Source organism: Ylistrum balloti, unplaced genomic scaffold, assembly GCF_031769215.1.
Source record: "Ylistrum balloti isolate Yb309-2 unplaced genomic scaffold, AGI_CSIRO_Ybal_v1 Utg370964, whole genome shotgun sequence".
NCBI classification, from domain to species: Eukaryota; Metazoa; Mollusca; class Bivalvia; order Pectinida; family Pectinidae; genus Ylistrum; species Ylistrum balloti.
This window is the reverse complement of record NW_026782542.1, coordinates 62,491-80,025: the sequence shown is the minus strand read 5'-3', so window position 1 is coordinate 80,025 and position 17,535 is coordinate 62,491. Positions and strand designations below refer to the sequence as shown.

At 35.1% G+C, this 17,535-nt stretch overlaps 1 protein-coding gene across 1 annotated transcript; it reads right to left on the bottom strand.

The window, feature by feature from the left end:
- Positions 1-212: 212 nt before the first annotated feature.
- Positions 213-16,217, bottom strand: LOC132559777 (sodium- and chloride-dependent betaine transporter-like). Its single transcript, XM_060224404.1, has 13 exons — positions 16,025-16,217; positions 15,152-15,283; positions 13,734-14,019; positions 12,907-13,039; positions 7,766-7,900; positions 7,280-7,383; positions 6,198-6,322; positions 5,786-5,898; positions 5,261-5,392; positions 4,518-4,617; positions 2,939-3,039; positions 944-1,111; positions 213-356 (listed from the first exon to the last, which is right to left on the bottom strand). Exons 1-13 carry the CDS (start codon positions 16,215-16,217, stop codon positions 213-215), a joined length of 1,866 nt encoding a protein of 621 aa, XP_060080387.1.
- Positions 16,218-17,535: the final 1,318 nt, after the last annotated feature.

Genomic DNA, 17,535 nt, shown 5'->3' with positions numbered 1-17,535 from the left:
AAAACTACCATAGGTCCTTTCAGTTGGTGTGGTGTACATCTATACAAAACACGACAACTTTCCAATACTGTGCTTTTGGAAAGTGCGACAGAAAAATCACTTTATACTCAGCCATACAACTTTATAAGCAGTGTGATAGAGTTTAGAAAACGCCGACTCTCATAGTGGCTACTAGCACATACAGTCCATTTGCCTCACGTCCAGACGTCCGTTTATAGTTTTTTACGTTGACCGAACAAATCTACCCTCATGTTTTGCCACATACTGCTACTATACTCATACACTACGTATGTCTCCCGTTCCTGGGCGTTATTGGGTCCCCAGTCAGGAGATGGTCTAACTAGATTCTTGATTCTCTGAAAACAAAAACACCGGTTCAGGTATTCTATATACAAAACACATGTTTTCAATAATGTAAAATTTTGATTTTTTTAGTTTTACACAAACGGGTTGTAATATTCCTCTCAAATCGTATTTATGACATTTCACTTGTCATAATTTATTCTTTAATTACAGCGGTTTTTTTTTTCAAAAGAATGCGTTTTCATTGCTTTATATTTAATAAACTGACTCATCTCACGAAATCAGTTAAGAGTGATGAAACGTCAGATAAACCAAATCTTGCAGATTAATGTGACAGAATGTTTACTTTTATGACAAAATAAAACTTGTATGTTATTTTTTCATGTTTGCCGTTAGCTGCCACAACATCAGACTATGGAAGGTACAGAAGAAACATATCGATTTTTACAGTTAGGTCACACCAAAAAATAAAAAATGCCAGATTTTTACCGTCTATAATATGCAACTCATTTTAACACGAGTTTAAATAATGAGAAAAATCAGGTCCAATCTTTGATTATATATTTGTATCTGTAGTTTAAATGGAATGCTTGCCACACAATTCTTATACTACGCAATATTGATAATGATGGATGTTTACCTGTTTTAGGGTGCCCGACTCCGATAGAAGCTGAGTAAGCATAAACAACGGTATAGGTAGAATGGGGAGGATTCCGATCATGTTACCCACGATTCCAATATAGCTCGGGTATGTGTACTCTTTAGACGAAGGGCTAGTCATGTTGGTCATGACGAGGATAAGAGATATCTAAAAAAAAAACCCATGAAAATTGTATTACATACCTACATTGTAGAACAAAAAGATACTACAACACAACCAGTAGAGATGACTTCACTACACGGTCACCGTACTGAGTGTACGAGATGGTAAGAAATCGGCCAACTTTTTCGGCCATACTAAAATTTCATGTACACTACTGTTAAGGGTAGTGTGACGAGATGGTAAATGCATTATAGACCAAATATACCCAAGATGGTAACATTGTACTGTAGTCAATTCGGCCACACTTCTTTTAACACTTTTGCACGAATTCCTAAACCACTGTCCATATATAGGTAACAGATGTATTCAACACTCGTTCTTCAGGTCCAGAATTAGGACAAAGCTTTGTGAATCGACAACATGACAACACTCAACAATATAATATATTTATTAACAGTGGATAAATTGGATTAAAAAAAAGATAACAAAGAACAATCACTTTTAAACCCATTCTCTCCGCGCGCTGTGAACACAGAAACCCTACATACGTAATTAACTTATCACTGGTCTACCCGTTAAGTAACCTATTAACAATTCCTGTGCTTCAATATCTTACAAAATGTCCAAATATATTTATTTATTCAACGGTTGTAACGGTCACTAAAACCTGACACACGTGGAAGAAGATGATGATGGTTTTTCGGAGATGTATGTAGAAAAGTGTTGGGAATTCGTTCCAAATCTATATCAATTGTAGTGTTAAATCAGGAATAATCTTTACAACCTCCAATCAGTTCGGAAAATCCATAGATGAAAACTTAAGTGGGATTATTAACCTCTGTTGAACACTATGAAGTCTGGTATGAACCGAGCATGGAGATACCAGTTATGAACATCTGTCCTAACATGTCACAGAGCAGAAGCCACGTCACGTCAATATTAGCCTTAGTACGACGTTATCTACAGTGAGTTAACGGCGAGATAAAGTTAACGGCGAGATAAAGACATTTAAAAACAACCATGGACAATTGTCTTAACATGTCACAGAGCTGAAGCCAAGTGGGAGACTACCAGTCAATCATGTAGTTACGTCAATGACAGCCTTAGTATGACGTTAACGACAGTGAGTTAACGGTGAGATAAAGTTGAAGACAGTGAGTTAACGGTGAGATAAAGATCACGTGAACATAAAGTTAACGGTGCGATAAAGTTAAAGACAGTCAGTTAACGGTGCGATAAAGTTAGACAGTCAGTTAACGGTGCGATAAAGTTAGACAGTCAGTTAAGCGTGAGATAAAGTTAGAGACAGTTAACGGTGAGATAAAGTTAAAGACAGTCAGGTGACGGTGAGATAAAGTTAAGGTAAGTTAACGGTGGGATAATCTTAATGACAGTGAATTAACGGTGAGATAAAGTTAAAGACAGCTAGTTAACGGTGAGATGAAGTTAACGACAGTGAATTAACGGCGAGATAAAGTTAACGTTGAGATAAAGCTAATGGTGTAATAAAGTCCTATAAAATTATAAACCTTACTTTTGGGGAAGATGTCCTTACCTCTCCTTACTGTTAACGTATAATATAACAATTTTATAATGTTAGATATGAAAAATAACTTAAAATCATAAAAAAAATCTGTACATAAAACCGTACGGTTCCATATGTACACTACAACCGGAAGTACGTACTTAATATACTAATGACTTTAAGGGTTTTTTTGTGACAGTAGGAGATGCATGCACGTAATATATTACACTATATATCTGATTCAGTAGTAAAACTGACTGCAAGACACACCTAGATTTCCACAAACACAATTAGATGAATAGTACAGAAAGGAACATCAGAACCACGTCACATCAAGGAATACTTACAAACATTGCAATCGGTACCAAAATATACCAGGACCATCGTATGAGTATGTGAACCGATCGTCCAGTCATTAGTTCCACGTCTCGGCTAAATCTCTCGGCACCTGTAAGGTAATTGAAAATACTACTCAAATAATTTCTCATGCACATATACAAATGATTATTACACTTTACTAAAGATTGACGTGATTTCTTCTAGTTAGAGAAACAAGTAAGTTATTTATAGACACATTCGAGGAACATGAATATACATTTCACCAAAAACCTTTCTCTAGGAGAAACATTTTATGGTAAAGTAAAGTAAAAGATTAACATTGCGCGTGAGCATGTAACATACATTTATTTACACATATTAAAGTAGATGCAATGAAGTTTCTAAGCATGTGATGCTCATGTAGACAAATGTTTGTTGATCTCAATTATCATATCATCAAAGAGAAAAAAACCCAATTTCATCAAAAGCATCCTTTTGAATTCATCATATCATGACAACATTTGAAATTTTAATTTAATTATTGTTTTAATTTAATTAAAAAGAAAGAAACTACTATTTCATAAAATATGCAATTAACAAACATTAAAACGTCTTTTAAACCATAAAATCTTTCACTTTAATTCATATCTTAATAATAATTTCCACATCAAAATGCACTTCTTCAAATAGCTGTATGCAATAAAGTGAGCGTTCTTCTATTTAATAACTCATTGTCCGAAATTCAGATGACGAGATTATTAACAATCAGTCACACAGACTTGCTTTCACAAAAACTTCTTCTCCCATAATCAATGGGCCAAATGTTTTAATATTTTTGATTAACATGTTTTCTTCGCTTGGTCTTTCGTGTAATCTTAGATATGATGACACATTTTAATAGATATCACACAACACATGCATATGGTTAGTAAGGTTGTATTAGAGTTAATGCATACATATATTTAACATAAAGCTCAACATGGAAAATGTCCTTTACGGGAACAGGTCTGTATTTCTTCAGAAAATAGCTAACCCAGACGATGGAAATTGTCCAACCATTTCTTGGTATCAAACATGGCCACATCAATGCAATGTAAAAGTAAACTGTTTGTACATGAACGGTTTTCACGGTTAAAACTTCAGGTTGAAAGATAGGATATTTTCATAGAATTTCAGAAAGTAAAAAAAAAATTCTACAAATTCATTATGTTACTATAGAATTTCTGTAAACCATTCATATAGTATTAAGGAAAACATGTATTTGAATCCTTGAGTTGAAAGTCACATTTGTAAATAAATTGGCCCTACATTGCAGTGTAATATCAGTGTCACCGTTCTTTTGTGACCACATGTATGGTATCGTACTGAACAGTAAACTCTGATATTACTATCACAATTTCTCGTGATTTAAACGTCTTGGTCTTAACACGTGATTAGTAGTATTACAACAAGGTTAGAAATATCAATACAAACGTTAAGCACATCACACAACATAATTGACGGCAACGTTCAAGTGTAATGTAGCCGAGGGAAGAAAAATATTGTCGATTTTATACTACGTCTGATATTAATAGTGACGATGGTGTCAGTTTGAAAAATAATACATACCATAAAGCCAGGCAATCACCACACACTCCAGGAGTGACCCAAGGAAAATACAGTAGGCTGCGATATACCAGTCTATGAGTTTGAACACGTATACCCCAGCCTGAAAAGAAACCATTCGGAGTAACGATATATCAATAAAAGTCATTGGGTTCATATTATTTTTATTGTTGTAACTGATATTATCGCTTACAAACAAACATGATATTAAGCGTTAGTGATAGGTCAGTAAAAAATCATAAGACGAAATTTAGGAAAGTTTGAAATAAAAATTTCATTAAATTCAGACTGCTATTTCACAAACATATCGATCTTCGATTAATCGTCAATTAGATACAAACATGTAGCCACATGTTAAAGCCATACACTTTCCCCGGCAATACTCGAGCGGTTTGAAGCACAAATAGAAGACTTTTCTTACTAAAATGTCTCTTTCGAATCTCTTGATTGAAAATTAAGGTGGTTTTTCTTTAGAAGTGAATTAAAAGAATGTTCAATAAGTGATCTTCCATCACGCATTCTATGTGTGCATTTTTGGTTCTACCTTAAATCTACACCTTTCCAATATGATTTTCATTGTTTAACAGGGTGTAACGAACTCGAAACACCAGAAAAAAAAGATTCATTGTGGCAAATATGTCATCGACACACTAGTAAATTCCAGTTCTGATTATTTTCTTCTTCAATCGTCTTTAAAGAACTGTTGTTTGGGCAAGTCACACTATCAAACAGGAAGTGGTACTTACCTGTGAGGCGAAAATCAAACTTGTGACGACGTAAAACAGGAACAATATGCTAAGCACGAGTAACTTGTGTTTTCCTAGCGTCTTCGGGTACATGTCAACAAGTCCACTGACGATGGTCTCCAACAAACCAAACTGTTTAACACCAAGATGTTTAAGAAGTAAAAAAGTAATCTTATAGAACTTTGAGAAAAATTTGCATTGTCAATGTCAAGTTCTGTAGACTTTTTTACAATAGTGTCGAACGAGAATAAAGTTTAAATGGAATAACGTAGTGTCCGTTGATTTTGCATTCGCACAAAATGTGAAAAGTCTACGCAATTAGATAGTCAAGAGTCAAGCGAGCGCTGTCAGGTAGTTTCGCGCAAAGCTGACAGCAGCTCCACGAGATCTCGCGGTGTCATCGTCGCATTGCGACAGTGGTGACAACAAGGGGAGATAATTTTCCCTGGCTTTCACTACATATTTGTGGGTATAGAAATAAATCAGCGTTATTTGTATAATACGACCACTGCCGAAAGTGTTTACCTGACTGTCTATTCCAACGAAAACCACCATGACAAAGAAGAGTACAGACCACATGTGCGGAAGCGGAAGTCGTATTAGGGCTTCTGGGTAAGTTAGAAAAATCAAACCTGGACCTAGTGAAATAAAAAAAATTAACAGATTGATATGTATCGTCTTCGTGTTATACCTTTATACTGACATCCTAGCTACATCATCAGGAAGGAATAACGAGTAACACTGCATACATTTTTATGATTGTTTACAATTCCATTCTCCATTGTACATAGCCAAACAAACTCATATCATGCACCTGATATCCCCCTTTTGAAACCAAAAATGATAGTGAATATTTTATGAAAACTCAGTCACATTGGTTACTATTAATAGAAATATATAACATGTGAAATATACAAATCTTAATCACATGGCGTACCTGCTTCCACTACCTCATCCACCTTCATCCCCGACTTATGTGCGAGGAATCCGACAATAGAGAAGACGACAAATCCACAGTAAAATGCTGTGAATAGGTCCATAAACACAACCAAAATGGCATCACTGGAAAAATAAACACATGTATGGACAAATGTGTTTAGTATTGTGAAATACGTTTTAATCTATAAACGTATCAGCAAATGAAAATTACAAATTGTAACATTTTGCATTAACATTTGTGTTACATATAATTACTGTTTAGCGAAACATTCGTCCATGCTTATTTGTTTTCCCTCCTATGTATGTATTTGCCTTCTCCCAGTTTTAAATTCCTCACAGGACATAAAATCAAGCGCATACTTTAGTTTCACCTGAAATGGCCATTTTGTTTTCGCCTTTTTTTCACAAAATGGCAACAGTGAAACGGTATCGAAAATTTCACATTCCTATTCATTAGGTTTTATCTTTCATTTCATCAACTGGACATTCAAGTCAATAAAATTATATAGAATATCTTTACTTTTGTTATGCAATCAAGGCTAAAACGGACATACGTATATATATATATATAGATATATATATATATATATGTAATCAATGAAGAAATAATGGCGGCACGGACAAGTGAATTGTCAAATTTTCGAGGCAACCTGCCCATTTATCAAGACACAAATATTACATAAATTACATCACATACATAGAACATAAAACAAATACAAAGTTATAAATCTAAATCGAGAGCGGTGGTGTAAATTTAGGTGTCTCGATAATCCCTGCGGCCGATGGACGCCGTATATTTGTGAGTTGATAAAGGGGCAAGTTGCCTCAAAAATTTTACAATTCGGTTGTCCGCACTGTCGTTATTACTTCATTGATCATATATATATTCCAGTATTACACATCAGTGTATTGTGATATTTGAACATGGTAACACAATAGACGAAGGGATACCGTTTTTGGCTTGTGCCCATTCCGGGCCTCCATCTCTATATTTGTATTGTTTGTAATTAGGAATAGAAAGTCTGTGTTGAAAAACTGGTTTATCATATTAAAAAAGTATCTTAATTCAAAGTACCTTACCCCAGACACTTGTTGTGAAATCTGTTAAAACTAGCCATGGTAAGAACCCCGCCCCATGAGGGCCCTAAAGAATAAAAAACCTGAAGGGCAGCTTCAAACCACACCTAAAAGAAAAAAAAATTATACATATTTAGTAAATATTTCACTGAAAAAATAGTTAACCTGTATGAAAATTCATGCTGTCTAGTACCACCAACAATGCTGAACACGGGAATCCAACTTTCTAATCAAGACCCCCTTACGAACGCCGCGATGTTTTCTACCAAGTCCGACATACATTACCAATTGACGAGATACTTGAATGTCAACGGATTTAATAATTATGATTATCATTTTGTAGATGATGTTAACTATCAAACATTTCTGTAATCCTTGTAGAATTCCATACAAATCCTATCGACTCGATTTAAATTCAAACGATATAGGACAAGCGGACCGGAATTCGATCATCAGAGAAAGCATTTAAACGACAATTGGTTCAGTTACCTGAAAATGCATTAGTCTGCTGAAATCTGGCTTTATGTAATAGATGATTCCGTCGACAGCGCCGTCTAGAGTCAGACTCCGGACAAGGATCACGGTAAGAAGGAGGTAAGGAAGAGTTGCTGTGACGTAAACTACCTGTAATGTAAAAATAGACATTGTTATTCATGATATTCAACGTATTAAGATATATTGGAGTATTTTCAATATGAGTGATTATACTTGTCGATAATCATAGAACGGATAACTTGATTCATATCGAATTATGTAAGACTATTATCCGTATTAGTATGATCACGTTTTACATGTCAGAAATTGAGAATTTTCTACTCTTGATTATGGTGTCTCCTCCTCCGAAAGGTTCGAAGGGAGATAACCCTTACATGTGTAAACAAGATATCATCTACTTCACAACAACGGATTGATAACAATTAGACTTGAATTCTTGGCTTTAAAATCACACCAACTAAAACCAACTTTCAGGTTTCGAAAATATATTCCACGATGTTTCCAAGGAGGAACTGTATATATATATATATATATATAAACACACTCTTAAGAATGATATTTTCTGCTTAGTAACGGACATTTACTGTAGATATACAGAGGTTAAAACAGGCAAAAATCACAAAACCGAAATGTCTTTCAATGTAGCAGAACCATAAGTCATATGGCCCAGTTGAATACTCTGAAGATGGTAATGGATTCAATGACCTATCCATTAATCATAGATTATGTGGATGATCGGAGTTCGGGGTTCGATTCCTGGAACGATTCCTGCCTGACCACATGGGTTTACTGGGTACTCCCACTAAAAGACCCCAATTGCGCACTTCCATCCGGCAGTGATGAATATAAGATTAAAGTTTGTTTCTCAATTATAGAAAAATAGATACAAATTATAACCTTAGAAAACAGAAATAAAGATTGAAACATAACACAATATCTAATACATAAACCTGAAACGTTTTCCAACTTCCAGGCCCTGGAGTATTAGTAAATATACAAATTACTGATTATGTACCAATCGTTTGGAAAAAGTTTACCTAAGACGTCTACTATACAATGTCTTGATCTTTAAACTTTTACGGTTTCACATTTAATATAACTAGGAAATACATTTCCTGTTTATTACAGAACATACCGATATTATTCGAGTCATAACTAGTGATGTATATGTAAAACACTATAACACTTGTCCGTACTGTAATTTGAAGATGTTTATGAAATGTTCGAAGAGTCAACAACAAGCAAATTCATGGAATTTATATCCCCCGCTTTCCAAACATATTGTAAGTAAATATTTTAGAGGTTAGGAGTAAACATCATGTTACATCTAAATCAGATTATATTTAGGAAAGTTTGAGCACAAAAACTGACCGACGAAAGAAATGAAAGGATACCTAATTAGTATGCATAGATATTAACAGATGATGCCGATTGCTGAACTCAGTCTTATGTGCCCTAATATGCATCTGCTGACCAAGTTTCATCTAAATCGGATTATATTTAGGGAAGTCAGAGCACGGAAATGAACCGACCAATGAAATCAAATGATACCTCAATCGTATGCATAATTATTAACAGATGACACTGAAAGTCAAACTCAGTCTTAATGACCCCAAGATGCATCTGCTGACCAAGATTCACCCAAATTGGATGATATTTAGGGAAAGTGTGACAGACAGACGGACGGACAAACGAACCCAAATTAATATCCCCCGTTGAGGTGAAAGCGGGGGATAATAAAGAAACGAAATATATTAGAACACGAGAGGTATGTGCCAAAAACACTTGAACTTTTTCCTGAGTGTATTTACCGCATGCATTATAAACGATACAAACTGCGTATCATGCCAGTCATCTTAAACATTAGACCACCCTTTCATATTACCGCTCTAATAGTGGATATATCCGAATATAAGAACCGGTTTCAGTGTCAGTGTAGTGATGCAATTCTGTTTTCATGGATAGGAGTATGCACATAAGCTCCGCGATTATTTTAGTTTTCTTTATAAACGTCCAAATTCAATTCTTGTATGAACAAGAAATAGGTAACATTTTAACACTGAAGAAAATGTCTACGTGACGCGAAAGCATAACCAGTTTCACTTGTATAGTTTCTTTCAGTTTTATATATCATCACAGACACGCTGCAGGTATATTTTCTTCCCGAAATTTAAACTCGTCATGCACATTTATTTTCTTAACGATTTGAATAAATATAAGGTTCCTTGAATAAAGTTCTCCCTATTGAAATAAGACTGAAACTGTAATAGTGTTAAGTGCACTTTGCATGTATGCTTAATTTATATTAATCTAAACATTTAGGATATCTCCATTTTACAGGGACATAACAAAGACAAAAATGCAACCACTGCCTGAACACACTAGGACAAACTATTTCAAAGCGTTATCATGTAAGGAAAAAATAGTTTACATTGTCATCACACAAGGGCAGAATATTCTACAGTGTGTTTACACAAGGATAAAAAATATGTACCGCATGAACACACAAGGACAGAATTTTTTACAGCATGAACACACAAGGACAGAATATTTTACAGCGTGATCACACAAGGACAGAATATTCCACAACGTCATCATACAAGGACAGAATATTCCACAACGTTAACACACAAGGACAGAATATTCCACAACGTGATCATACAAGGACAGAATATTCCACAACGTTAACACACAAGGACAGAATATTCCACAACGTGATCACACAAGGACAGAATATTCCACAACGTTAACATACAAGGACAGAATATTCCACAACGTGATTACACAGATACAGAATATTCCACAACGTCATCACACAAGGACAGGATATTTCACAGCGTGATTACACAGATACAGAATTTTCTATAGTGTGAACACACAAGGACAGAATATTCCACTACGTCATCACACAAGGACAGGATATTTCACAACGTGATTACACAGATACAGAATGTTTATAGTGTGAACACACAAGGACAGGATATTCCACAACGTGAACATACAAGGACAGAATATTCCACAACGTGAACATACAAGGACAGAATATTCCACAACGTGAACATACAAGGACAGAATATTCCACAGCGTGATCACACAAGGACAGGTTATTTCACAACGTCATCACACAAGGACAGGATATTTCACAACGTGATCATACAAGGACAGAATATTCCACAACGTGAACATACAAGGACGGAATATTCCACAACGTGATCATACAAGGACAGAATATTCCACAACGTTAACATACAAGGACAGAATATTCCACAACGTGATTACTCAGATACAGAATATTCCACAACGTCATCACACAAGGACAGGCGATTTCACAGCGTGATTACACAAATACAGAATTTTCTATAGTGTGAACACACAAGGACAGAATATTCCACAACGTGATTACACAGATACAGAATTTTCTATAGTGTGAACACACAAGGACAGAATATTCCACTACGTCATCACACATGGACAGGATATTTCACAACGTGATCATACAAGGACAGAATATTCCACAACGTCATCACACAAGGACAGAATATTTCACAGCGTGATTACACAGATACAGAATTTTCTATAGTGTGAACACACAAGGACAGAATATTCCACAACGTGAACATACAAGGACAGAATATTCCACAACGTGATCATACAAGGACAGAATATTCCACAACGTGAACATACAATGACAGAATATTCCACAACGTGAACATACAAGGACAGAATATTCCACAACGTGATCATACAAGGACAGAATATTCCACAACGTGATCATACAAGGACAGAATATTCCACAACACAAGGACAGAATATTCCACAACGTGAACACACAAGGACAGAATATTCCACAACGTGATCATACAAGGACAGAATATTCCACAACGTGAACACACAAGGACAGAATATTCCACAACGTGAACATACAAGGACAGAATATTCCACAACGTGATCATACAAGGACAGAATATTCCACAGCGTGATTACACAGATACAGAATTTTCTATAGTGTGAACACACAAGGACATAATATTCCACAACGTGAACATACAAGGACAGAATAATCCACAACGTGATCATACAAGGACAGAATATTCCAAAACGTGAACATACAAGGACAGAATATTCCACAACGTGAACATACAAGGACAGAATATTCCACAACGTGATTACACAGATACAGAATATTCCACAACGTCATCACACAAGGACAGAATATTTTACAGCGTGATTACACAGATACAGAATTTTCTATAGTGTGAACACACAAGGACAGAATATTCCACAACGTGAACATACAAGAACAGAATATTCCACAACGTGATCATACAAGGACAGAATATTCCACAACGTGAACATACAAGGACAGAATATTCCACAACGTGAACATACAAGGACAGAATATTCCACAGCGTGATCATACAAGGACAGAATATTCCACAACGTGAACATACAAGGACAGAATATTCCACAATGTGATCACGCAATGCATTTACTACGGCGTGAGCGATGGACAAATATACTATAACGTGATCAAACAAGGATTAGATATTCATGTACCCTTGCGTGAGCGAAAATGGACAAATATACCAAAACACGATCACACAAGACAAAAAACGTCATCACACACGGCAAAGTAAACCACAGCTTCAAGATTTCACGATGACTTGTACTAATCCACTATTCTTACATTGTCTACATATTTCGCGCCCGCTACAATGACATGTTATAGTCCAATATCCTTACCATATCTACAGATTTCACTCCCTTCACGATGCCATGTAATAATCCACCATCCTTACCTTGTCTACAGATTTCACTCCCTTCACGATGACATGTTATAATCCACTATCCTTACCTTGTCTACAGATTTCACTCCCTTCACGATGCCATGTAATAATCCACCATCCTTACCTTGTCTACAGATTTCACTCCCTTCACGATGACATGTTATAATCCACTATCCTTACCTTGTCTACAGATTTCACTCCCTTCACGATGACATGTAATAATCCACCATCCTTACCTTGTCTACTGATTTCACTCCCTTCACGATGACATGTTATAATCCACTATCCTTACCTTGTCTACAGATTTCACTCCCTTCACGATGACATGTAATAATCCACCATCCTTACCTTACCAACTGATTTGACGCCCTTCACAATGCATACAAATGATAAAGCATATGCCAGAAGTAGTACCAGGACCGTATGCCACTGAATGGTTCCCACCTCATCGATGCCATTGGATATATTCAGCACCTTGTATCTGATAGAAACAAGGAAATATCATTATGTTATTCAGTAACATATTGAAATTTTTTACCGAAAGAAATACAGGTGTATACAGGTAAGTAATTCAATATACAAAGATTTATCCGTAACCCTACCAACACGTGACATAGTTATAGATTTACATAATATCTTAATACTTTCTTCAAGATACAAAAATGTATCCATTCCCCTACCAACACGTAACATAATTATAGATTTACATAATATTTTAATACTTTCTTCGGGATAAAAAGATTTATTCGCAAGTTTATCGATGGGTGACAATATTATAGGCCTTTAATAGTAAGCACGTTAAAAATTAAATCAAACGTTTCATGCTTTCCTTTACGGAAAATTGCACAATTTTAAGGCTAAACATGTAAGAACGTTAATTCATAATTCAATGAACATGTCAATTTACAAACCCACTTACACATAGACGTACACACCAGAGCGTCTTTGCATTAAAGCAAACGGGGATGTAATAAGGTATAAAACTTTGTCTTTATCTTTCAGGAATTGTTGTTGGGCACCACAGTTTTTCGTCTTTGCGGCTTTATGGTTTACAATTTGTTGATGGGTCAGTTGTCAGAAATATAAGATACTGTTTCTCTCAGGATATATCAAATACACATTACATTTTAGCGTAATGAAACTATTCATTGTTATCCTTCATTTGTTATACATACCTCCAAAATTCTTTAGCTGATGTTTCAATGCCTTCTGTCCTGTTTTCTCTAAATGTAGAATTGAGGGAACTTATATATGTGTTGTTAGATATGTCGGACACATTGGTGGAGGCTGATGGTACTGTGCGAAACACCACGCATTGGTCCGTATTCCATTCGTTGTCACAGGAAGACCAGGGAAGATTTGTCGCGAACGAGTACCCGAGATAGTACAAGACCCAAGCAAGAACTACGCCAATATACCACGTGACGACTAGGGAAACAAATACCATCATGAATCCCAATCCTAGGGTAAAATAATACGACAAAATTAAGAATTAAGATTTGTGATACATAATGATGATGATGATTGTTTATTCAAAAACTTTATTGGAAAAAAAAATAAATAAAAAAAATGTTTTGTAAATTAAAAAAGTAAAGATTTCTGATATATGCACAAAAAAGACAAAAATAGAATAAAATAATAATAATAATAATAATAATAATAATAATAATAAAAACAGCTGCCTGTTAGTTTAAAAGAGACATAAGACCAAACACATGACAAAGTGATGATATGCAGTATAGATATTGAAGTGATCGTTAAAATCAAAGAAACATATATATAAATATATACATTTTTCGATCATTCTCATGTGTCGGAGCGTAATTATCAAGATACTTTATCTTAAATACTTTAGAAAGAATGATCCATTCAAACTCCAGGCAGTCTTCATTAAGGTGTTTGGACTACCTCTCACAGACGAATACAATTAACATATCAGTTAGTATGATGTTGTGACCGTTAGTTTATATGCCACATTTTGAAGACTTCATGCCTTTCAAGCAATCCGAAAACATGGACATCGACGTAAGCACGTGTATTAGATAAATTACTGTTATACGGAATACCATATTTATTGTGTGACAAAATTAATCTAAAGTAAATGCATGAAACATAATAAGTAAACTGACAAATGTCCAAGTTTGCATTAAATATTCTTGAAAACTTTATTTGATATAGTTTTATAGAGGACGGGAAAATAGATTTAATGTTTCGGTTTTCGGTTACAGGTGTTTGTGAAAACTTGCACAACATATTCCGTTGATTTTTCACTGTCGTAGACCAGAGATGATTTTAAAACATGAAGTCTTGATTTATGTTAATTGTAACGTAAAACCTCACAGCTTAAAATGATTATAGCGTGGAACGTCCTCACAAAGGAAAATATATAATTATATCTGGATCCCTCTAAATTTCCGTCAATCCAGGAAAGTAATTTCATGACAACGTTAAATAAAAATTTATTTGTATAACAGCAAGACGTTTGGAAAACTGTTCTGAAAGCAATGATAATTGTCAAAAAAAAAAAAAAAAAAACATGCAAAAATAACATCTGATGAAATCCATGTCATGCTGCAGAAAAACCAGCACTTACCTTTAAAAAGAGGACATATATTCCAAACGACCATTGGACTTTTCCCAGAGAACTGACCCAGTAACAACTCTAGGTAGTACAGGGGAAATCCACAAGTCACCATGAAGAACGTAAAAGGGATGAGGAATGCGCCTGTAAGTGAAGGACATTTTTATGAATGCTGTCTTTCATCATGCATATGAAATTGTGGACTAACTTCTAAAAAATACCGTATGAAACATTGTTTTATGCCAAGCGCAGTTATACAACAAAGAGAATACCGAGATAATGATAACATATATCTGGCTATGAACAACAATATTGTCTTTAGTTATTTGTTAACATTCCTGTTTGAAGAAGAAAAAAACCCTGTTATTTAGACACAGTAATTAAACTGAGTATATCATTACAATCTCTATTATAACCTGTTTCTAAATGTACTTTAAGTATAAAACGTCTGTCCTGAATGTTTTATGTGGATTTTTCGTAAACAGTTATTTTTTTATTTGTTTGAAAATAAACAAATCCATGACAAATTCTTTTTAACAGTGAAACTGCGGTACAAGCATTCAGAACTTTTTACCGAAAACAATTGCTATGTACACTTTATATGGGTGATTTAATCTGCTATTCATATTAAGTGATTTGCAAGTTGGTCAAATGAAAAGATTTACACTTTATAGTGTATAAGTTTTCCTATCTTATTTCAATTCATATACCCGGTTTTAGAGGACCCCTTCCGACCTTTCTTAATGGTTCACCTCTTTTTAAGAATGAATTTCTATCTTGACAGATCATCTAGCATGACAAAACAGACTACAGCACGTAGACAAAAATACATTAAGTTTTCACGACTCTGTTGTAAACAAATCAGGTAGGCTATGAATGACAAACCTCCGCCATTTTTCATGCATAGGTAGGGAAACCGCCACAAACTGCCAAGTCCGACGGTGTAACCTATTAAGGAAAAGAGATATTCGATCTTCCTCTCCCACACGTCGCGTTCTGGGGACGCATCACCGCTAGGAAATCTCTTCTTTCCATTGCTCAACAAATCAATCTGCACTTCTTCGTGTGAATCTTGCATAGTTCACTGGTTAAGAGAAAACTGAATTTAGATTATCCCAACTGTTTTTGTAAAAAACAAAAACAAAACAAACAAAAACAAAATCAAAGTCATTAACATTATATAACATCTAACTTCACACTTTATGTTTGTGAAAACTATATAGCGAAACAGGCATTTAGCTTATATTCTGAGAATTCTGGCTGGCCCGGATAGAAGCGCACAGTAAGGCTACAAAAGGGAGACAATAATCGTTCTAGGAGAAACTTTATTGCTTCAGCATGTGACGTCACAACTTCTCCCGTTTGATCGGACAATGAAGCCTAAGTCGTCTAAGTGAGCCCCAGATATCTAGGTGAACCTAAGTTTTCTAGGTTACACCTAGCCGTCCGGGAGGAAGACGAGATATTTGCCACTGCGCTACTTAACTTCATCAGCATATATTATGTGAAATGGGTCGTATGTCGATTATTTTGATCATTATATTTGCTATTATTTGAGAGTACTGCTGTTGATTACAGTAAAAACACAGTTACATATCAATATACTTATACCGGAAACATGAAATCAACAAGACTGTTGAGCTAGCTGATCAGTAATAACAAAGGTATTTTATGCCCGCCATGATAGAAGTATTATTAGTTCTATACAAGTAGCATAGTGTCTTTTCTACCCTTCTAACCTCTGACGATATTCCTGCCATTTTGATTTTGAAAACCAGCCCTAAAATGGACAAAGTACAGCTAAGGTTTCATTGAAATCTACGCAAGAAATTTGTGAAACCACAAGAAAATACTAACATGTCAGCTTATCAGAATCCAAATTCAAATTCGATAAATCTAAGGCAAAATATGAAAAAGAAGGGTGTTCCGGAACAGTCGGTGTCATTTGCTTCGTCGACGCCACCCACCTTGTAAATCTTCGTAAAACGATGTAAGTAATAATGTCACATTCTCAAATATGAACAAAACATACAGCAATGGAACCAACAGGCAAACCAACAAGCATCAAACACGTTCGGTTTCATATCATATAAAGAAAAAGAATATTTCACAGTGAGACCAAGACTAAAGTGATAAAGTATGATGGTCAAAATCAAAGATGACCACCTGTGGGATATTTTGTGTTCTTATCAGATGTAAAAAGGACAGCTAACAACTAATAAACAAGTTTTAAAATACAGTTTTTCTTTTATTCTGCTGAATATGCTTTTAAACTTATCAACTGGCATTGAAAGGTGATATTCATTTGTGTCTTTTTAACAGTCTTCAACTCGCAGGTGGTAGGCAGTGTTGATGGACTTTAAGTACTGGCTCTGGTGTATCTTACTCTAAGTAGT